At 37.2% G+C, this 23,266-nt stretch overlaps 2 protein-coding genes across 15 annotated transcripts in view; one reads left to right on the top strand and one right to left on the bottom strand.

Moving 5' to 3' along the window:
* The window catches only part of CERT1 (ceramide transporter 1), a 140,988-nt gene extending 128,385 nt beyond the window's left edge, over positions 1–12,603 (bottom strand). For both annotated transcript variants that reach the window (XM_055253146.2, XM_063623149.1), the window contains exons 1-3: positions 12,527–12,603; positions 11,886–12,273; positions 6,764–6,898 (exon numbers count right to left, since the gene is read on the bottom strand). In XM_055253146.2, coding sequence (XP_055109121.2) covers positions 6,764–6,898; positions 11,886–12,273; positions 12,527–12,603 — 600 coding nt within the window. The remainder of the gene's footprint in view (positions 1–6,763; positions 6,899–11,885; positions 12,274–12,526) is intronic.
* The window catches only part of POLK (DNA polymerase kappa), a 90,471-nt gene continuing 79,738 nt past the window's right edge, over positions 12,534–23,266 (top strand). For 6 of the 13 annotated variants that reach the window (XM_063623140.1, XM_063623142.1, XM_063623139.1 and 3 more), the window contains exon 1: positions 12,549–12,673. The gene's annotated coding sequence lies outside the window, so the exon portion shown is untranslated. Of the gene's footprint in view, positions 13,707–23,266 lie in introns of all 13 variants that reach the window. The other 7 variants (XM_063623148.1, XM_063623138.1, XM_063623134.1 and 4 more) reach the window with 6 other exon arrangements.

The raw sequence follows: 23,266 nt of genomic DNA, 5'->3' as shown, positions 1-23,266 counted from the left end.
GCCTGCCAATTTCTCCCATTTGGAATGGGTGTATTTACCCACTGCCCATACCCGCAATGTATCTAAGAAGGAACTAACTTGCTTTTGATTTCACAGGTTCACAGGTGGAGGAGACTTGCCTTGTCTCAGATGAGACTTTGGATTTGGACTTTTGGGTTAATGCTGGAATGAGCTAAGACTTTGGGGGACTGTTGAAAAGGCATGACTGTGTTTTGAAATGTGAGGACATGAGATTTGGGAGGGCCCAGGGGCAGAAGGATACAGTTTGGCTGTGTCCCCACCCAAATCTCATCTTGAATTGTAGTTCCCATAATCCCCATGTGTTGTGGAAGGGACCTGTTATGAGGTAATTGAATCATGGGAGTGATGGTTTTATAAAGAGCTCGTCCCCCTTTGCCTGGGTCACATTCTCTCTCCTGCCGCCCTGTGAAGAAGTGTCTTTTGCCATGATTGTAAGTTTCCTGAGGCCTCCCCAGCCAAGCAGAACTGTGAGTCAATTAAATCTCTTTTCTTTATAAATTATCCAGTCTCAGGTATTTCTTCATAGCAGTACACACAGTTAAGGTCTGAACCCAGATTTGACTTCATAGCCCATGCACGACGTTTTAAGCACTTCGTAATTAAGAGTTGCTTCATAAATATTTAACAGTTATGTTCCTACAACCCCTACACAAAATAAAATGCACCACATATACAATTTTCTTATGCCCAGTGACGTCATAAAATAACAGATGGCAATCAGACTTGGGTTCTTGGCTTAACAGATACTTTGTGTTATGGGTTGAACTGTGCCCCCCTCAAAATCATATTATATGTTCAAGTCTTATCTCCCAGTACCTCTGAATGTGACCTTGTTTGAAAATAGCAGCACTGTGGATTTAATTAGTTAGAATGAGGTAACAGTGAAGTAGGTTGGACCCCTAATCCAACATGACTGGTGTCCTGATCAACAGGGGAACTCTGGAAAAAGACAAATACATAGAAAGAATGCCATGTGTACATGCAGGCAGAGATTGGAGTGATGCATCCACAAGCCATGGAGTACCAAAGATTGCCAGCAAAACACCAGATGTAAGGAGAAACTCATGAAACAGCTTCTCCCTCAACACCAACAGAAGGAACCAACCCTGCCCACACCTTGATCCTATTTCCAGCCCCTGGAACTGTGAAACAATACATTTCTGTTAAGTCACCCAGTTTGCTGTACTTTCTTATGGCAACCCTAGCAAATGAATGTATTGTATAATTATATAATTTAAATTATATAGTTTTCTGTAAGTTATTTCTACATTCTGAGCCCCAGATTTCAACAGGTGCCCCTTTTCATGTTTTTCTTCTTCCAAGACCTCTTACCAAATATTTTAAGTACTTTCTACTTCATGCTATTTGAGTTACATTATCTGAATCATATGTTATTGAAAGATGGAATTTATTTTTTTCGAATGAACTGCTAAACAGATAAATTGTGAGTTTCTCAAAGCATAAATCTTAGCAGATTGAGAGTCTCATTTCTTTAAAAATTCACTGACAAATGCTCCTCCAATGAGAATTAACAACTAGTTTCTTATCTAGTGCTTTTATTTGCTGCACACTTTCCTCTCTTTCCTTTAGTTCTCACTAATACAGTTCAATATGGTAAAACTGCACACTTGAGAAAAGGCCTACTTCTTGGATTTCTCGCTAATTTGGAGTTCTTATAACGACTATTTATGGCACTAATCATCTTTGATGATACCCAATTTCTGAAGTTCATTTCCACAACATAATTTCTCATTTTACAATTCCACATTCAAAAACTTTTTAGATCTGATTACTATCTGGCACTTCCAAAATTTACGTTTATTTTTGTGGTTCTCTTCAATTTTGAACACTTCCTTCCCTTGCTTTTATATGTCCATTGTCTGGTTTTTTTTTTTTGTTTTTTTTTTTTTTTGAGTCAGGGTCTCACTCTGTCTCCCAGGCTGGAGGGCAGTGGCATCACCTTGGCTCCACCTGCGAGGCTGAAGCAGCTGATCCTCCCACCTCAGCCTCCAAAGGAGCTGAGACTACAGGTGTGTACCACCACGCCAAGCTGATTGGTGTATTTTTTTGATGTAGAGATGGGGTTCCATCAGTTTCTTTAATTTTTCCAAGATCTTTCAACTTCCGCTCTTGCAGCAACCCCCTACCTCACCAACTTGCCTAATCACTATTTGGACTTTTTTTTTTTTTTTTTTTTAATCCAACAGTAACATTTTCATTACCTTTCAGTTTTTCTTCTAAAAATATTAAAACATAAAATGGCAAATTTCCCTAAAACCAACCTATGATAAGAATAATAGGAATTCTACACATTTGGTGATTTTAAAAGTTCAACAAGATATGAGGTATACAAAGGCAGATGCCTAAGGTGAGACATGAAACTACAGAACTTAGGAAAACTAATTCTATCTGAAGATATTACACCAAAAATCTCTACCTGTTTTAATTTTAGTAAGTGCAAATAAATTACTTCTATCTTCACCAATGAATCATTAGCAGTTTAAGGAACTGGTTGATGAAATACCCACAATATAATTGTAAACAGAGGATAAGAAGAAGGACAAGCCAAATGCCCAGAAGAGAGTCCAGAAACAACCTTAAATAAATATGGGACCGTAATATATGATGAAAGTGGTGTTTCAAACCACCTGGAAAAAGGTTAGTTATTTAATTAATGCTACCAGGATACATAATTAGTCATGTGGAAAAAAACTAAAAACATCAATATCACTCCTTAAACTAAAATAACTTCCACAGGAATCAAAATTCAAGTGTAAATTTTAGATGAAAATATATCTACATTTATATAGAGATAGTCTTTGAGAGAGAAACACCTATCTAAACAAGTAAATACAGAAGCCATAATAAAAGATGTCAATAAGAGTGTAAAAAATCTAAGATTTCTCTAGGGCCTAATATAGACTATAAAACAAGCAAAGAAGAAACAGACAAGTGACAATGCGGGGGAAAATATTTGCAACAAATGTGCCAAATGGCTAATTATCATATGAAGAGTTTCTACAAGCCAATAAGGAAAGAAAAACCAACAAAAAAGTGCATAAGCAATTGGAAAAGGAAAAAGAAATAAAAATGGGCTATAAATTATTAAGTTACTCAACCTCATGGATAAAAAGTGCAATTTAATATAATAAGATACCATTTTAATGTCGCAGTTTGACAAATACTTTAACATTTGCCAAAACCCAACTTCCTCAATACTTGCGGGTAAGGAGAAACAGAGGCACTCATTCACTACTGGTAGGAATGAGGAGTGGTACTCTTGAAGGAGTATTTGACAATAGCTAAAAAAAAATTTTAAAGTACATATTTGTTTCAATAATGATTGTAATAAAAATTAGGCATGATTTAAATGTGCAAAAACAGGGTCCAGGCAAATAAATATAATATATCCACATGATTCAACAGAATATAACAGTTAATGTGTAAGTTGTATCAAAACAAGGTGCAGAACAATAGGCTTAATATTATCATATACCATTTGTGTAAATATTTATGAAAGATATAAACAAATCCTTGTATAGGCCTACACATTTTCTGAAAAGACGACCAGAAATTTAAGTTTGGTTGTCCCTCAAGTGCAAGACAAGCAGCATGTACTTCTTAAACTTTTTAATGCCACGAATTATATTTTTATCATGTGCATTTTATTTTAAAAATAGAATACAAAAAGTAAACTGTAAATATTCCATAAACATTTGCTTTTAACTGAAACAATTACAACTAACATATTCAGAATATCTACTATGTGGCAAATTTTGTAGCAGGGGCTGGGTCTTCTAAGTATCAAGCTATAATAACTGAAGAATTCAATTGTCTTTCTACAAACACTTATTCTACATACAAATAGCTCTTTTCACACAAACTAAGGGAATACTATTTTTCCTCTCACCTGCTTACTGTCAATCCTTTCACATTAAGGAATAAATTCTCTCAAGACATACTTTCTTCCTTGAAATTATTTCACCCACTTTATTATCACACAGATAAGGAATAATTAAGAGTGATTTAATCATTAAACTAAGAATGAACTTAAAATGGATTAGGCTCTATCAAGAAATGTGGGCTCAGATGCTAGGTCCACCAACAAATAATATAGTAATGAATGGTTATGGTAAAATCACATCAACTCTTCAAGCCCAGATTTCTTCGTACGTGAATATTATCAATTTCATAAGAGTGCCATATAAAGAAATTAAACATTTACATTCTTTGTATTCTGACATGAAGTGATACAGGCATAGCCCATATTTAAGGAAAAAAATACCAAGAGATGCCTATTAATATTTAATGAGGAATATTACTATTACATTTATTTATTTAACTAAAGTACATACTCTAATTTGTAAACTCATCCTGAGTTCACTGAATTCAGTTATATTTTTAATTTCCTTTAAATATGTAACATGGAGTCTGTGAACCCACAGGGCAAGAAAAGTTCAAGTTCAATAATATAAATGCTTGTGTTTTTTCCTATCATCCGTTTCATTGTATCTAAGACGACCACACAGATTTTGCTGCCTCATTCATCTTTTTACTTGTACTTTTATCTCTCCTACAAAGAATTCAAATTGTTTCTCGTTCCTACCCATGTCTTTTACTATCTACCACAATGAAAGTTATGCGTGTACATATGGCTATAACAACAACAATAAATCAATTACAATAAAGTAACACTGTTTTCTTCCTGAGAAGATGGATATAAATGTTTATTTAAAATTTTTTCTCCAAATAAGCCAGGCAATATTATTATAGTCCATAATTCGAGACAGAATAACTATATTTAAATCCACAGAAACTAGCATGGTACTCTAGGAATACTACTACTTAGGGAACAATAAAGATAAATTTTAATTCCTCCCCATTTTTACATCAATCATTATACTATTTTCAAAGAGTTAAGCATTACAACTAATAAACACCCAATAATACACAAAAGAAGGGGAGTGGAGGATCAAGGAAAAACATTTCAAGGTCGCAAGGTACATTTCAATCCATTATTCTGTCCACTGACATGAATAATGATCTATCTCGGAAGAAAAACACCCAAAATATTAAACTGGATACAATTTCTAAACAGATTACAACGTACCACATACCAGTCAAAATAAATACTGAGCCTTTATGTTAAAACTATTTCCTAAAAATTGTCTCTAAGAATAGAGAGTAGTAGTTTCATTATCAACACTTCCAAATATTTCTTCCGTGCTTCTCTAACTTGATATTCAATTCTAAACTTTTGTTTTCAAACTTTGAATATACAAGGGGGGAAATAATGTATAATGTAAAAATACTGTAAGATTTTCCCTAAATGCATAACAAATATATGCTAAGTTAGGATTAGATATTAATGGAAATCTGAAGTATTATATATATCTTTCACTTTTATAAGTGAATAAATTCTATCACAAAATGTGACTTCTCTTTGAGTTAGTAAAATCTGTATTTTTGTTTTAACATACCCATTTTCAGATTTTAACTACAACAACTCCCTTAACTGACATCTATTTAACTGTCTGGCCCACTTTTTTTTTTTTGCCCATGGCATGCCGACCATTCTTAACCGGTATGCTGTTTTTTGTATAATCAGGCACTTCTGTTCTCACTAGTTGAGTTACATGCTTAACAAGCCAGTTGGTTGTTCCCAAACCTGTTTATGCCAGTTTACTTGTTATAGTTCTTACATATCTTAAACATTATTCATGTCTAATGACTACGAGTGCAAAAAGGAACAGTTGTTTCTACATAAGTTAAATGTAAACTAAGTAGGCCGGGCGCGGTGGCTCACGCCTGTAATCCCAGCACTTTGGGAGGCTGAGGTGGGTGGATCACTTGAGGTCAGGAGTTTGAGACCAGCCTGGCCAACACAGTGAAACCCCATTTCTACTAAAAATACAAAAATTAGCTGGGCGTGGTGGCACGTGGCCATAGTCCCAGCTACTTGGGAGGCTGAGGCAGAAGAATTGCTTGAACCTGGGAGGTCGAGGTTGCAGTGAGCTGAGACCACAGAACTGTACTCCAGCCTAGGTGACAGAGCAAGACTGTCTCAAAAACAAAACAAAAAAAGAACAACAAAATGTAAACTAAGTAGAATGACTCAACAAAGGTGAGTTATTCTTTTAAAGGGTGTTGAATTAGATAACAGTGACATAACTGCAAAATATAAGGGGAAATCATAAAAAGTTAGAAGGAGCCTATACTCAGGGTTTTTCAAAAGTTATCTTTAGGCTTTTATTCCACATTAGAGAAATCAAAACTGCAAATAGCAAATCACGTGTGAGGAATATGAGAACAGCTTCTCCCAACTCCACAAAGAGATGGCATTAGCTCAATGTTAAAAAGTTTAAAAATGAATGTACATTTATATATTTAAGTTAAAATTTTAGAATGTTACCTACAAGATGTATTATTTTTAAATATTCAGTAACCTACAAAGTAACTGTCCCAGCCTCAACAAATAAAAAGGCTTCAAACATTTTTTTTCCTGAAGCCCTTAAACTGGTTTGATATACCCACTAGATAAAAACTACGTCTATGTAAAATAACAATATGTAGTAAAAACCACAGTAAAATCACTTTATGGAAAAAAGTATTACAATGTATATTCTACAAGGACAAGGATCTTTATCTTATTCACGGATGTATCCTGAACACGTAGAACAGTTTCTGGTATGTAGCTGACACTCAATAAATATTTGTTGAATGAAGAAGAAAAGGAACTTACTGTGATGACAGCCTTGCTAAGACAGATGGATCCTCTGCAGCCATACTCTGTTTCGTCTTCAGATTTGTAGTAACTCAGAGCATTATTTTTCAAAACTACCCAACGATCCTGCCACCCATGAATGTAGTTTGTCCACTGGGAGTGGGAAGGGGAAGGGAAGGGAGAAGAAAACAAAAAATAGAAGTATTTTAGAAATGCAAACTTTTTGAAACAGCAATCTAATTTTAAAACGAAAACGTGAAAAGTCCAATGTAATTCTAAGCATAAACAGTAAAATGATTACAAAAAGTGAGAAGTTGAGATTTTCTAAATCGCATAATGATTTTCAGTAATTTTTACAATATTATAAATAAATCAGTAAGAAATAAAATATAACATTTTCTTCTAACATTTGAAGAATAAAACGAAAGCCAGATTTTGGTTAAAATTATTGTTTGTTCTTTGAGTCCTTTCATCCTCTCCTAAGTACCTTCATGATATTTGTTTTGGTCCTTGTCATAATTAACATATTCAACAGAGAAGTATGTTCAGTTATGTATGTAGTCGCTCATTCTGACACCAAAGACTGCATGAAGCCTTCTAAATCAACGGAAGTATAAAGTCAATTATTGCTAAACTCTACTTTTGTTATTCCTATATGAAAATTTATAATGGTCATAACTATATCAAAATAAAAATAATAATCTTTAGTAAGCTGGCATCAACTTTAACTTTTCCTCTACAGAACTGAATAATATTAAAAATGGCCAATTCATTTTCCAAGTTTCTCTGAACATATATTTTTCAAACTCAAGAGTAATAAAACAAAAATAAAATTGGTTTTCAAAAACATATTGGATTGTCTTCAATACCTTAAAAGAGTTTCTGTGTTGCTAAAGTCTTGCTGCACAGTGAAGATCACAATAAACTGGAAAAGGCAGAAATGTAACCTTTACAGGAATACTTATTTTTGCATGTTTTTATCTATGCTCTGGGGTTTTAAGTATAGAAAAATCTCAAAAACTATCTGCCAATTCCAAAAACTAATTAAAAACAGATTGCCAAAATATACTGCATTGGCTCAGGCTCTATATCCACTGAGAAATCTTTTATTTTTCTGTTCTCTAATCAAGCATTTTTGAGATTGATTCAGTTCTTAAATTTTCTTTTATTTAGTATTTTTTTGAGACAGGGTCTCGCTCTGTCACCCAGGATGGAGTGCAGTGGCACCATCTCCGCTTACTGCAACCTCCTGGGCTCAATCCTCCCGCCTCAGCCTCCCAAGTGATTGAGACTACAGGTGTGTGCCCCCACATCTGGCTAATTTTTTGTAGAAATGAGGTTTCGCTGTGGTGCCAAGGCTCATCTCAAACTCCTGGGCTCAAGCGATGTGTCTTCCTTGGTCTCCCAAAGTGCTGGGACTACAGGTGAGCCACCATCCCTAGACAGTTCTTAATTTTTCTAAGCCCCATCATTACAACTACTCTCTGAGAACTCACTCAAGCCAACAATTTAACTCATCCTAGTGGCTCCCAATCACCATTTCCTTATTTCTAACTGCTTGTGATGTACCACCACTTAGACACGGGCTTGAAATAAATGATAGTTACCAATAAAACTGAATTCACCTTCCTATAAAGTGTACTTCCTTGGGGAGACTGCTACTTCTGCTCAGAGTTAGTGTATTAGATATACAAACAGATTAGTGGATATAGGATAAAATAGGCTCAACTATTTTATAACTCATGTGAAGAGAGTTTTGACAAGTTACTTTTGTAAACTTCAGTTTCTTTGCCTGTTGACTGATGGCTGAACAAAATAATGCAAATGCCTAGCATAGTCACAGAAGATACTCAATACCTAAGTGTTGCTTCTCAATATTTATAGCCCATCACCAAAAGCTGCTCATCTTTCCTCCACAGTAAACCCTTAAATTTGCCTCCTCTTCTTATTTTCAACTATTCCAATCAAATTATCCAGTTCCTGTATTCCTTAGGAGACTTAATAATCTTTTCTCTAGTATCTTCTGTTTTTTTCATAATTTACACAAGCTTATTTACTTACTAAGCATATTTGCCAACTTTTCTTACACGTTGATCGTATTGAGTCTCCAGCTCCAAAACTTACATGGACAACTTCCCACTGACTGTCATACAAATTGTTTAGGGCATTCAAGACCCTTCATGGATTAATCCTACCTCATTTACAATTACCACACTTCGTAAGGCTAAACTTTGTAACAGTGGTCAAGTTACTTACTCTCCTCTCTTTGTGTTCTTTTTTTCTTTGTCAAACTCTCTTAAAGTTTAAACAAGAATAGACTTAGAACAGTGCCTGGACATAGTATTTTCTGAATCTGAGGAAGAGTTATACGTAGCTAATGAAGTTTAACCTTCAGCATTTCTCACTAGAATAGAACTCTTTCAATGTTAGAGGACAGGCCTCAGCAATTATGTATCCATAACTTAATATTATGTTTTTATAAGAGACTGAACAAACTATATCAGCTTCAGGACCCTTTACTCAGTAAGTGTTAGCTGTATCATGACACCTGGAAGACAAGTTTTTTGTCTTTTCTCTGCTCTCATAATGTTCCCTCACTCTTCCCCATTTAACAAATACAGACAAGGCAATATGCTAGACACTGCAGGGGTATCAAATATTACTGTGGCCAACAGGCCAACAGATACAAACTCAAGAGAAAAAAATATATATTTAGAATAAGAGTCAGTCAGAAGCAAGCTACAAACAAAATGCTATGGGAATTCAAGTGAAGGAGGTCTTGAATGATGGCAAAATAAGAAAAGGCTTTATGGAAAGGACAGTATTTGGTTTGGACTCTTAAGGATGGATAGAATTTCAAACAGTTTGGTGTGTGGAAAAACAGAAGGTAAACCATGAAGGATGGAGGAAATTCAGAAATTGAATGAGATTATTTTATCCAGGTTTAGTTGCTCTCAACTCCTACTAAGGCATGCATCTTTTCCCCAGCATGATCCATCACGATACTTGTTATAACCAGATAGAATTATTATCTATCCAGTATTTTTGGAATCTATACACTTAAGTGATTTATAAGAAATATGCTTCATAGGTATTTCCATGTATTTCAGATTACCATATGGAAAATACCCTTTGAACTGGTATATTTCTAATATAAATTTACCCAAGCCCATTCCAAATCCACCCCATTTTGGGGGAGAAACAAAACGAATTGTACCGGGACTTATTTACATTACTCAATGGAAGGAAAAGAACAAAAGCCGAGTTCTGACCCTTGTTTAAATTACCAGGTGAATGCAAAGAATTCAAAATATATAATTTACATTTAAAAACATGTACCATACTCAGTATGAGTATATATATTCAATTTAGAATATCCTTTATTAAAAAGCTTCCAGAAAACACTGTATATAACCAAAAATTGGTAAATCTCAGGAAAATTTCCTTCATAGCTATGAGGAAGAATACCAAAAGCTTTATTCCTACTCATTCTACATATGCAGCAACAGTCAAAATTTAAGCTATTCACCTTCCATAGAGGTGATCAAATACATTTGTATGCATTTAAATACCGAGATTGGTCTTCCATTTTTTAATCTATAGTATACCTACTCCAGAGCACTGGTGACTTTTTCCCCCAGTCATTCCACTCCCCCAAACCCCCAAAAAGTAATTATCAGTAGGTCAAAAGTACAATTTGTTTTGTAAAATACTTAACACATCACAATACTAATATGGCAGTCAGCTTCCCATCTTATGAGCAGTGATGAAACTATCAAAATCACTGAGAAGCAAGTAACCCACTTCCTATTACCAACTGAAAATGTATACCTACTACATAATGTGTTCAATAGAGATTCCTAAATTACAGGATACATTTAATCTAAAGAAATCCTTAGGAGCTTCTCGTTACTGAAAACCTTGCACTGAAATTTCAAGAATGATCACAGCATCAATATACAACATAATTTTGCTGCCATACAAATAAAAGTCAACACTTGCAATCCTTAGTTCTGACTACTCATGCCTTTCCTGGTCCCCTTCTCATTAGCTTCCTAAAGACATTATAAAAGCCTAATATGAAACAATTCCACAAATAATGTCCAACTGATTTGCCAATGTATGAATACTGGAAACAGGGTGATTTCTTAATAGCCACTGGCTGCACATGACATAGTATCTTATGACCAGCTTGTTGAGGGACTGGCCCAGCTCCCCCTCTCCAAGTTAACTGCTAGCTCCAGCCATTTCTAAAAAAGTTTAACAGGAAGGGAGAGAGAAGTCAAAAAAGCTATGTGAATCTTCTTATAGCAAAAACTTAAAAAAAAAATCCCCACAACTATGTAATATCAAGAGATCATCCATCTGCAGTCCTATAATGACTGCTTTGCTAAAATTTTGATACAGGGATTTTAAAAAATATATAAAAGGTAAAACATCTTTTCCTTACCCCCGACCCCTTACCGCAAAAATATTTATTAAGTAATGCTCTTCTTCCTGGACTAAAGATCAGTCTCCATTCTCACATGTTTCAAGTTACTATGAATATTTCCTGTACCCATCACGTGCCGATTCAAATATCTCTATTCTGAACTAAGGTACAGGGTGAGAGAGAAAGTCCTCAACATTCATGTTTCTCACTACATTTAACCTGGCAGAGTTCAGCACCTCAAATTTCAACACCAAGCCGAGTCGCTACAGCTTCTGTCGAAAGAGTTGCGTCCGCAGTGCCCCCCGACCTACTCGGCTTGGCATCCTCAGAGAGACCAACCTCTCTTAAGAGGTCCGACTTGAACCGCTCCCATGCCCAGTCGTTCGGACACCGCTGAAGCCCAACCCGGATTCCTTACACCCGGGACAGTTGCCGCCCTAAGTCCCAAGTCACGGCGCGCATCTGGCCTCCCAAACTGGATCCCAGGTTGATACACCCTTTCCCTGGTTCTCGGCTGCCCCCGACGAGTCCCCCGGCAACAAGGACGGTGCCCCATATCCCCGCCTCATCCCTAGTCGCTGCAGCAGTACTCAGCCTCGCACCCCGGCACGTTCCGCGCCTCCCGCCAGCCCCACCCCACCGCCTCAGCGGATTGCCTCGCGGCAGGTGAGTCTGGCCAGGGGTCCCTTGGCACCACGGGTTGCTCACCTTACTGAGGACCCCGCAGCGTTCCACAGGCGGCCCAGACTCCGTCTCTGGGTCCTCCTCCGAGCCCGAGGAGTTCCAGCTCTGATTATCCGACATGGAGGCGCGACAGCCGAGCAGGAGACCGGCCCCCGCTCCCTCAGCTGCGCCGGAGGAGGCGCCCAGTCCTCGAGGTGAAGGGTCGGGGGATGGCGAAGCGAAGAGTGCCCGCTCCGGTGTGGGGGGGAGCAGGAGGAGGGACGAAGTCCGCCCGCCGCGCCGCCGCCGCGCCTGACACCGAGCGGAGCGAGGAAGGAGGACGAGCGGTGAAGGAAGCCTACCCTTCCAGTCGTCAGCCGCCGTCGCCGTGACCCCTGCGTTGCGCTCGGCGCTGCCACCCGAACTTAGTCCCCTCGATGCCAATTTCAAATAGGGAAGGAAAAGGGAGAAGAAGAGAAGAGAAAATCCGGCCGCTGAGACCAGCGTCCACTCACACCTCCGCTACCGCCGCCATCTTCCTGCCTGGCCCACTATTTACCCTCCCCTCCCCTGTCCTTTCCCCTCCCCTTCGTCCTCCCATTCTCCCCCACTATTCCCCGCCCCGTCCCCCTCCCGGCGTCTGACGCGACACGCCGCGCGTTCGGGATCCTCCTCCCGAACCCTACCTCCGGCTCTCCCGGGTGACGAAAGCAGGAGGAGCAGAGAAAGGAGAGGGCGGGATACGGATGCCGCTGTGCTGCATTCTGGGAAGGGCGTTGGTCCGTCGCTCGCGCACCCTCCTGGGAGTTGTAGTCGCGATCCTGAGGTAACGGGTGAGTATCCCGCGCGGGGATCGCTTGTCCCCTTGGGGCCTTGTCAGTCGGTGGGTGGGCTTCGTTTGACAGTTGCGTGACCTGCCCCTCGGCCTCGCTTCTGTCCTTGCCTTGTGTGTTTATGACGAACCCTCCGGGCTTGCGGGCCCAGACGTGAGGGAGCTTTCCGCTGCAGATGATGGGCCTGCTTTCCAGGGCGGCTTGTCGAAAGCCCGGGAGCGTCTGGCCGCTTCCGCCTCAACCACAGGCGGGGGTTTTGTGAGCTCCTAGTGCCAAGGGTTTTCTTTCCACCAGACCACCGCTGTAAATCTCGAGGGTCTTACTCATTAGAAGTTAGAATTTACAATTGACGTGTAAAGGAAGAATTTCCTTAGTATCTTCTCACAAGCACGCACTTCGCATTTTTAGATTTCTAGAGTTTTCTTTGTAGAAAGTAATTTTGAGGTTGTCAGAGAATAAATGACATTAGAAGGGTTTTTAAAGTAAAACAAGAATGTCAGATGATAGCCTGGGATTTTCTCTTGGTTGTAAATGAATATCTTACTGAGAACCACTTTAACCATGCCTGCCCCTCAAAGATAGGAAAGGTTGGATATATAGAAACTTTCTCGTATTAGAAATACCGACGTGCAATGGTTTTGTGTATACAAGGGATTAGGCAATAGGAGGCTATTTTTGTTTTAAGACTAGGGTTGAATTAGCAGAAAGACCAATAGAAGATCTAACAACTCTTGTCAATTGTCAAGGATAACTTTGATTATGAGACTTTTGACTTTGTAGATTCAGTAATTTCCTCTCGTTAGCTATTTTAATATAGTCAATTTCCTTATAATAGCCAAGAGTAAAATTTGTTATTAAACCTTAGAAAGACTAGTTTCTTACTACAAGGATGGGACGATAGGAGCGAAATTTCGAGTCTAAGGGAAAACGCTGGCCGAGTGTGGTGGCTCACGCCTGTAATCCCAGCACTTTGGGAGGCCGAAGTGGGCGGATCACCTAAGGTCGGGAGTTTGAGACCAGCCTGGTCAACAAGGTAAAATCCCGTCTCTACTAAAAATACAAAAATTAGCCGAGCATGGTAGTAGGTGCCTGTAACTCTAGCTCTTTATATCCTGGTTTCAAATCTAGGCTTGATGACCTTTTCCCATATCCCGGTCTCATATTTTTTTCTTCCTGCATGGGGGATTAATTACGATTCTGAATGGTTGGTAGCATGAAGCTAGGTTATCCCTATTGTGGCAATGGATATTTAAGTAGGCATTGCCAATATTTATCTTGCTTTCTTTTACTTTCTTCTTTTTCTGACCATCTACACTCCATTTATATTGATGAGTTCTTTTACTAATATAAATTATTATTATATTATGCTCATACTGCCATGTCTTATTCTGCAGCTTTGATCCTTAAGGTGACTTTGCATATCTGTCTAGGACTCCTTTATCTGTTGATTTTTACCATTTAAGTCTCCAAAGACAGCTGTATTTTTGGAAAAGTGGGAGGGAAGAGGTAGATGGGGATACTCATTGATACCTTAATGCACTTCACAGCTGCTTGAGAATATGTCTCATAAAAAGTTCTCATAAAAAGTTCTAACATTCGAGAATAAGACAGTGATTTCAGAAATGGAATTTCAAAGGGTGTGTAGGCCACCCTTTTTATCCTGTTCCCTATTGTAGAAATGAGAGCCAGGCTAGGAATGTTTCAAGCAGAAATATTCTTACTATTCAATGAAATTGAAAATATATTCCCATATCTTTTACTCCTATCTGTTTGGTTTGTGGGATAAAAACTTGTTAGGGTAGTTGGTATTTCATAGGCTTCACTATAACATTGGAAAATCTTTTAGTCTAAAAAGCACACAGTACAGTACACCAATGAACAGTATTAGTGCCCACTCTTGGCATGTACACATGTTCTTTCTGTCGTTTTTATTTTGCTTAGCTTTTGAGTCTCTTCCTGTTACACTGAGAAATTCTTTTATTAATATTTTAAAGGCATACTATACAAAGCAGTGTGGTGGTATATTAGGTATCAGTAGAATCCTCATGATAGTTATTTTGTAAACGTGTTTTGCTTCCTGTTTTTTCTAACCTTTTTATTGTTTCACTTCTATAATTTCACATCCTTTTCTTCTTAGTCAAATAAGTTGAAAAAATATATTTTTATAGAAGATGTTGCTGTGGTGATAGTTTATGAAAATATAGTTTATCCCTGTTTAAGATCTTTATTAAGATCTTGCTATATGATCATCTGACTGGGGTGCTATAAAAGTAAGATATAAACCACTTCTTCTGTAGACTCATTGTTTTCTAGCATTTTTCTGTCTAGGTATTCTGACAATAATTATGTGTAGAGAGTGAATAAAGATTTAAAATTGCGCATGACATAGGAGGTTTTCAGTAAATAATAACTAATGAATGAAATAAGTTTAGCTTGGTTGATGATTGAAGGGAAGTTGTGGGAACTGCAGTTAACAAGGCCCAAGAAAAAATCACTAATATGATTAAAATTGGTCAGAGACCAAAGAACCAAATAACATCATAGCCTTTTGTAAGTAGCGATTATTATTTGCCAAAGGCCTACAAAATGTCAAACATTGTTTTAGGTTCATTTGGTTTATTCACTCTTCACAAAAATCCTGCAAGGTAGACATTATTCTTATTTTACATATGAGGAAATTAACACTCAAAGAAGTTAAGTAAATTGTCCAGATCATCGCTAGTGAATAGTCTAGTCCAGACTTTGGACCTTAGGCACTTGTAATACATAACTTTTAATACATATAGAATTGATTTTAGATTTTAGAAAAGTCACTCAGGCATAATGGCACATATCTGTAGTCCTAGCTGCTCGGGGTGCTGAGGTGGCAAGCTAGCTTGACCCCAGAGGTTTGAGGCTGTAGTGAGCTGTGATCATGCCAGTGCACTTCAGTGTAGGTAACAAAGTGAGACCCTGTCTCAAAAAAAAAAAAAAATTTCCAAAAAACTATCATCCCAAATTTTTTAAATGATTAAACATTTGAGAATCTGTCAGAGCCAGACAGATTACATTCTAGGTGTGTTACATAGCTTTTGTTTAGTTTAACAGTTTTCTTAAAAGAAAATTCATCCACATGCATTTTTAAAGTGCAATAACATATAGCCAGTTTACAGTTCTTTTCTTGCTAGTGTATACTAGCAAGTATATGTTCCAATTACCCATAAATAATTTAAATGATCTCTGGAGCCTCTTGCAACTATCGTTAAAGGAATAACGTATTGATTTAACCTTTGGTATTATCAGGAAAGATAGTCATTGTCATTTACTATCATTTTATTTTTTGTATTTTTGGTCATTTTATGAATAGTCCTGAGAAGTAGCAATAAAGGGATAGTGGAAAAACAACTTTATTAGAAATTATAATAAAAATAAAAATATAGCAAACCCAAATTTTTATTCCATATATTCTTGAAATAGGGAGGCCTCAAGCAATCCTCCTGCCTTGGCCTCCCAAAGTGTTGAGATTTGATGTGAGCCAACATGCCAGGCCCAATATTCTTTTTTTATGGCTAAATTCCATTGTGTATATAGACCACATCTTCTTTATCCATTCATCCATTGATGGTTGATTCCATATTTTAGCTATTGTGAATAGTGCTGTAATAAACACGTGAGTGCAGATATCTCTTCAATGTATTGATTTCCCTTTTGGATATATACCTAGTAGTAGAATTGCTAGATCATATAGTAGTTGTATTTTAAGTTTTCTGAGGAACCTCCATACTGTATTCCATAGTGACTGTACTAATTTACATTCCCACCAACAGTGTAGCAGGGTTCCCCTTTCTCCACATCCTTGCCACCATCCATTATTCCCTATCTTTTTAATAAAAGCCATTTTAGGCCGCCCATGGTGGCTGAGGTGGGAGGATCACTTGAGCTGCTCAGGAGTTCAAAACTAGCCTGGGCAACGTAGTGAGACCTCGTCTCTATTATAATAAAAAAAAAAATTTTTTAAGCCATTTTGACTGAGGTAAGATGACATCTCATTTTGGTTTTGATTTGCATTTCTATGACGATTACTGATGTTGAACATTTTTTTAATTTACCTGTTGGCCATTAGTATGCCTTATTTTGAGAAATGTCTATTCTTTTGCCCATTTTTAAATCAGATTATTTTTCTTTTATTGAGTTGTTTGAGCTCCTTATATATTCTGGTTACTAATTCCTTGTCAGATGAATAGTTTGCAGACATTTTCTCCTGTTCTGTGGGTTGTCCTTTCACTTTGTTTATTGTTCACTCTGCTGTGAAGAAGCTTTTTAGCTTGATATAATCTAATTTGTCTACGTTTGCTTTGTTTGTCAGTGCTTTTGCAGTCTTACACAGAAAAGTCTTTGGCCAGGCCAAGAGTTGTGCCTCATGCCTATAATCCAAGCACTTTGGGAGGCTGAGGCAGAGGATTGCTTGACCCCAGGAGTTTGAGACCAGCCTGGGCAACATAGGGAGACCCTACTTTTGCAAAAAGAATTTTAAAAGTTTAAAAATTAAAATAAAATTAAAGAAAAAAGTTTAAAACATTAAAAGTTTAAAAAGTTTAAAAATAAAGTTAAATGAATAAATAAAATTAGCTGAATGTGGTAGCACACACCTGTGGTCCCAGCTACTCAGGAGCCTGAGGTGGGAGGATCACTTGAGCTCAGGAGGTCAAGGATATAGAAAGCTGTGATTGCACCACTGCATTCAAAGCCAGGTGACAGAGTGAGACCCTGTCTCCAAAAACAAAAAAAAACAAAATAAAACAACCTTTGGCCAGACCAATGTCCTGGAGTATTTCCCAAATACATTTTTCTAGTAGTTTCATAATTTCATATCTTAAATTTAAGTTTGTAATCCATTTTGATTTGATTTTTGTATCAAAAATCAAAAACAGATAAGGAAGAAATATCTGCGAGATAGTCTCATTCTTCTGCATCTGGTTATCTAGTTTTCCCAGCACCATTTATTGAAGAGACTATCCTTTTACCGTAATGTGTTCTTGATTGCTTTGTCAAAAATTACTTGGTTGTAAATGTGTGGATTTATATCTGGGTTCTCTATTCTGTTCCATTTGTCCATGTGTCTATTTTCTTGCCAGTATTGTGGTCATTTGGTTACTATAGCTTTGTAGTATATTTTGAAGTCAGATAGTGTGATGCCCCAAGCTTTGTTCTTTACCCCTAGGACTGCTTTGACTATTCAGAGTCTTTTGTGGTTCTGTGTACATTTTAGGATTCTTTTTCTATTTCTGTGAAGAATGTCACTGGTATTTTGATAGAGATTGCATTGAATCTGAAAATTATTTTGGGACAGTATTGTCATTTTAACAATATGCTTCTAATACCACAAGCTTAGAATATCTTTCCTTTTATTTGTGTCTTCAGTTTTCTTCATCAGTGTTTCATAGTTTTCTTTTATAGATCTTTCACTTAAGATAATTCCTCGGTATTTTATATTATTTGTAATTATTGTAAATGTTATACTCTAACAGCAAACAATATGAAAAATAAGAAAGCAATCTAAATAAAAATAGTCTGTACTGACTTTTGTATGTTAATTTTGTGTCCTGACACTTTACTGAATTTGTTTATCAGTTCTTAACAGCTTTTTGGTGGAGTCTTTAGGGGTTTTGTAAATATAAGATTCTGTTGCCTACAAACAAAGATAACTTGACTCCTTCCTTTGCAATTTAGATGCCCTTTATTTCTTTCTCTTGTCTGATTGCTGTGACCCGGGCTTTCAGTATTATGTTAGATAACAGTGGTGAAGGTGGGCATCCTTGTCTTGTTCCAGATCTTAGAGGAAAGGCTTTCAATATTTCATCATTCAGTATAATGTTAGCTGTGGTTTTATCATATGTGCCCTTTATTATTTGGGGGCATGTTCCTGCTATATCCAGTTTGCTGAGGGTTTTTATCATAAAGAGATATTGAATTTGTCAAATACTTTTTCAGCATCTATTGAAATGGTCATATGTTTTTGGTTCTTGATTCTGTTAATGTGATGTATCATGTTTATTGATTTGAATATGTTGAACTATCCTTGCGTCCCTTGGATGAATCCCACTTGATCATGGTGAAGGATCTTATTAATGTGATTTGCTAGTATTTTGTTGAGAATTTTTGCATCTGTGTTCATCAGTAATACTGGCCTGTAGTTTTCTTTTTTGTTGTGTCCTTATTTGGTTTTGATATCAGGGTAATGCTGGCCTTGTAGAATGAGTTTGGAAGTATTCCCTCTTTAATTTTTCTTTTTGTTTTGTTTTGGAAGAGTTTGAGTAGAAGTGAGAGTTATTCTTGAAATGTTGGGTAGAATTCAGCAGTGAAGCCATCAGGTTCCAGGCTTTTCTTTGATGAAATACTTTTTATTGCAGCTTCCATCTTGTTACTTACTGGTCTGTTCAGGTTTTCAGTTTATTCATGTTTCAATCTTGGTAGGTTGTAGTGTCCAGGAATTTATCCATTTCTTCTAGCTATTCCAATTTGTTGGCTTATAGTTGCTCATAATAGTATATAATGATTCTTTGTATTTCTGTGGTCTCATTTGCTATGTCTACTTTTTCATTTCTGTTTTTATTTAAATTTTCTTTCTTTTATTTGTCTAAAGTTTTGTCAATTTCATCTATCTTTTGGAAAAAACAACTTTTGTTGACCTGTATTTTTTTAGTCTCAATTTTATTTACTGCTGTTCTTATCTTTATTATTTATTTTCTTCTACTAATGTTGGGTTTGGATTGTTCCTGCTTTTCTAGTTTTTGAGATGCATTGTTAGGTTATTTATTTGAAATCTTTCTCCTTTTTTGATGTAGACAATTATTATTGTAAACTTCTCTCTTAGTACTGCTACTTCTGCTATATCCCATAGATTTTGGTATTTTGTGTTTCCATTGTCATTTGATTCAGAATGTTTTTTAATTCCCTTCTTAAATAGAGACAGGGTCTCACTTTGTCACCTAGGTTGGAGTGCAGTGGTGTGATCATGACCCACTGCATCCTCAATCTTCTTGGTTCAGGGGATGCTCCTGCCTCAGCCTCCTGAGTAGCTAGGACAATAGGCATACTCCACCAAGCCCAGCCAGCCCAGGTATTGTTGTGTTGCTCAGGCTGTTCTCAAACTCTTGGCTTCAAACAGTCCTTCCACCTTGACCTCTCAAAAGTGCTGGGATGATAGGCATGAGCCACCATGCCCTGCCAGGAATAAGTCATTTGATTTGAACTTGCTCGAAATTAAATCAAACAATTAATTTTTTGTATTGTTTCCCAGGTTCCTCTTGTTAATGATTTCAAGTTTTATTCCATTGTGGTTACTAAAGATATGTGATATGATTTCTACTTAATTGACTTTGTTGAGACTTGTTTTGTGGCCCAAGATGTGATCTGTTCTGGAGAATGTTTCGTATGCTGATGAAAAGATTGTCTGTTCTGCAGCAGTTGGGTGAAGTGTTCTATAATGTCAATTAGGCCTATTTGGTCTAGTTTAACTTCCCTGTTTCTTTGTTGATTTTCTGTCTGCATGATTTGTCCTTTCCTGAGAGTAGGGTGTTGAAGTCTCCTACTATTATTATATTGCACTCTATCTCTCCCTTTATGTCTATCAATATTTGCATTATAGACTTGGGTATTCTGGTATTGGATGCTTAGATATTATTAATTGTTATATCCTTTTGCTGAATTGACCTGTTTATCATAATATAGTGACCTTCTTGCTCACTTTTTGGAGTCTTTGACTTATAGTTGTATTTTATCTGATATGTTAGCTACTCCTGCTCTTTTCTGGTTTCCCCTTGAATGGAATACCTTTTTCCAGCCCTTCACCTAGAGTGTTATGTGTGTCTGTGTAGGTGAAGTGGATTTCTTGTGGGCATTGTATGGTTTGGTCTTGTTTCTTTATCCAGTCAGCTACTCTGTGTCTGCTAATTGGAGACTTGAGTTCATTTACATTCAGTGTTATTATTGGTAAGTAAGAACTTATTATTGCCATTTAGTTGCTTGTTTTCTGGTTGTTTTGTACTCCTCTCTTTTCCTTTCTGAGTTCTTTTGTGGTTAAGTGATTTTCTCTGATAGTATGTTTTAATTAATTGCTGTTTATTTTTAGTGTATCTATTATAGGTTTTTGCACTGTGGTTACCATGAGGTTTATTAAAAAGTTTTAGAAGGCCGGGCGTGGTGGCTCACGCTTGTAATCCCAGCACAAAAGTTTTAGAAGGCCAAGGCGGGCGGATCACGAGGTCAGGAGATCAAGACCACGGTGAAACCCCGTCTCTACTAAAAATACAAAAAAATTAGCCGGGCGTGGTGGCGGGCGCATGTAGGGCTGAGGCAGGAGAATGGCGTGAACCCAGGAGGCGGAGCTTGCAGTGAGCCGAGATGGCGCCACTGCACTCGAGCCTGGGCAACAGAGCGAGACTCCGTCTCAAAAAAAAAAAAAAAAAGTTTTAGAGCTATGACAAGTTATTTTAAAACAATGACAACTTATCTTAGATAACAAAGAAAAAATAGAAACTAACAAAGAAACTTAAAAACTTCTACACTTTAACTCTATCACTCCTAAAATTTTGACTTTTTATTGTCTCAACTTACATATTTTTATATTGCCTATCTTTTAACAGGTTGCTGTAGCTACGATTGTTTTTAACAAGTTTGTCTTTTAGACTTCATACTAGAATTATGGGAGGACCAAAAACAATTATAGTATTAGAGCATCCTGGGTTTGTCTATGTACTTACCTTTACCAGAGGAATTTATTTATTTAATTTATTTTATTTTTGTTTTCAGAGACAGGGGCTTGCCTTGTCACCCAGGCTGGAGTGCAGTGGCATAATCATAGCTCACTGTAGTCTTGAACTCCTGGGCTCAAATGATTCTCCCACCTTAGCCTCCCAAGTATCTGGGACTACAGGCATTTGCTACCATGCTCAGGTAATTAGAAAAACGTTTTTTTTTAGAGATAAGGTCTTATGATGTTGCCCAGGATAGTCTTAAACTCCTGGCCTCAGGCAGTCCTCCTGACTCAGCTTTCCAAGTAGCTAGTATTACAGGCATGAACCACAGTGCCTGTAATAGACTAGCAGTGAGTTTTATACCTTTAAATGTTTTCTTTTTGCACATTTTTTTTCTTTGAGATTGAAGAACTCCCTTTAGTGTTTCTTGTAAAATGAGTCTGGTGATGGTGAATTTTCTCAGTGCTTGTTTGTCTGGGAAAGACTTTATTTTTCCTTTTTTGTAGTTGAAGGAGGGTTTGCTGAATATAATCTTGAATGGCAGTTTTTTCTTTCAGCACTTTGAAAATGTCGTCCCACTCTCTCCTGGCTTATTTGGTTCCCATTGAGGAGCCTGTTGCCAAACAAATTGAAGCTCCTTTATAAGTTATTTGCTTCTTTTAACTTGCTACTGTTAAGATCCTCTCTTTGTCCTTGACATTTGAGAGTTCGATTATTATATGCTTTGGGGTAGTTTTATTTAGGTCAAATCTGTTTGGTGTTCTCTGGCCTGAATATTGATATTTTTCTTAGATTTTGGGAAGCTTTATTTTTTTGAATAAACTTTCTACTCCTGCTCTTGCTCAACTCCTTGAATACCAGTAATTCTTAGATTTAGTCTTTTGAGGTGATTTTCTATATCTTCTAGGCAATCTTCATTCCTTTTTATTATTTTTTTCCTCCTCTATGTGTTTTAAAATAGCCTGTCTTCTAGCTTACTGATTGTTTTTTTCTGCTTGATCCACTATGTTGTTGAGAGCCTCTAATGAATTTTTTAGTTCAGCAAACGTATTTCTCAGTTCCACCAAGATTTGTTTGATTTTTTATTGTTTCAAACTCTGTTAATTTTCTCTGATACGTTTCTAAATTGATTTTTTGTATTATTTTGGATGTCACTGAGTTTCCATAAAATCACTATTTTGTATTCATGGTCCAAGAGCTCACATATCACTGTCTCGTTAGGGTTAGTCACTGGTTCCTTGCTTTGTCCATTTGAGGAGATCATGGTTTGCTGTTGTTTCTTTTGGATGTATACCTATGTCTTCGCATTGAAACATTATTTATTTATTTTAGTCTTCTCTGACTAGTTTGGTTTTTATTGGACATGTTTGCTTAGAGATTCTTTGTAACTTACCTGTTGAGTTTCTTTTTTTTTTTCTGCTAGGTCACTCTGCCTCTTTTTTGGCACTAGATGGAGCCTTAATTCCAGGTTTGCCTCTGCCCTAGTAAAGGATCAGAGTGTTGCCTGTTAGGAATTGGGAGGTCCCAAAGGTGATATCTCAGCAGTGTAGAAAGGCTGGCTAGGGGTTTGTGCCCAGGGGACCTGTGGAACGTACCTCCTACCTAGTGGTCCTGCTGAACAAGTACTCTGATTTGGTATCTCCTTTGACTAAGTTAAAGGGCAGAGTTTCCAAGACTGGGAATGGTAGTCCTGCCTTCCCCCTCTGTCTCTTAGTGTCCTCAGGGCTATTTCTCCCTTTTTGTACTCATGATGCTCCCCATGGATTGAGTCAGGGACAGGTCTCCTGTCAGGACCCCAAGATGGTGGGGGAAACTGGTTGTCTACTTCAGTCTCACTTTTTCCAGTTTAGACACTGTG

Source organism: Symphalangus syndactylus, chromosome 18, assembly GCF_028878055.3.
Source record: "Symphalangus syndactylus isolate Jambi chromosome 18, NHGRI_mSymSyn1-v2.1_pri, whole genome shotgun sequence".
NCBI lineage: Eukaryota > Metazoa > Chordata > Mammalia > Primates > Hylobatidae > Symphalangus > Symphalangus syndactylus.
The sequence above is the reverse complement of the archived record's forward strand: the minus strand, read 5'-3'. Positions and strand labels throughout refer to the sequence as shown.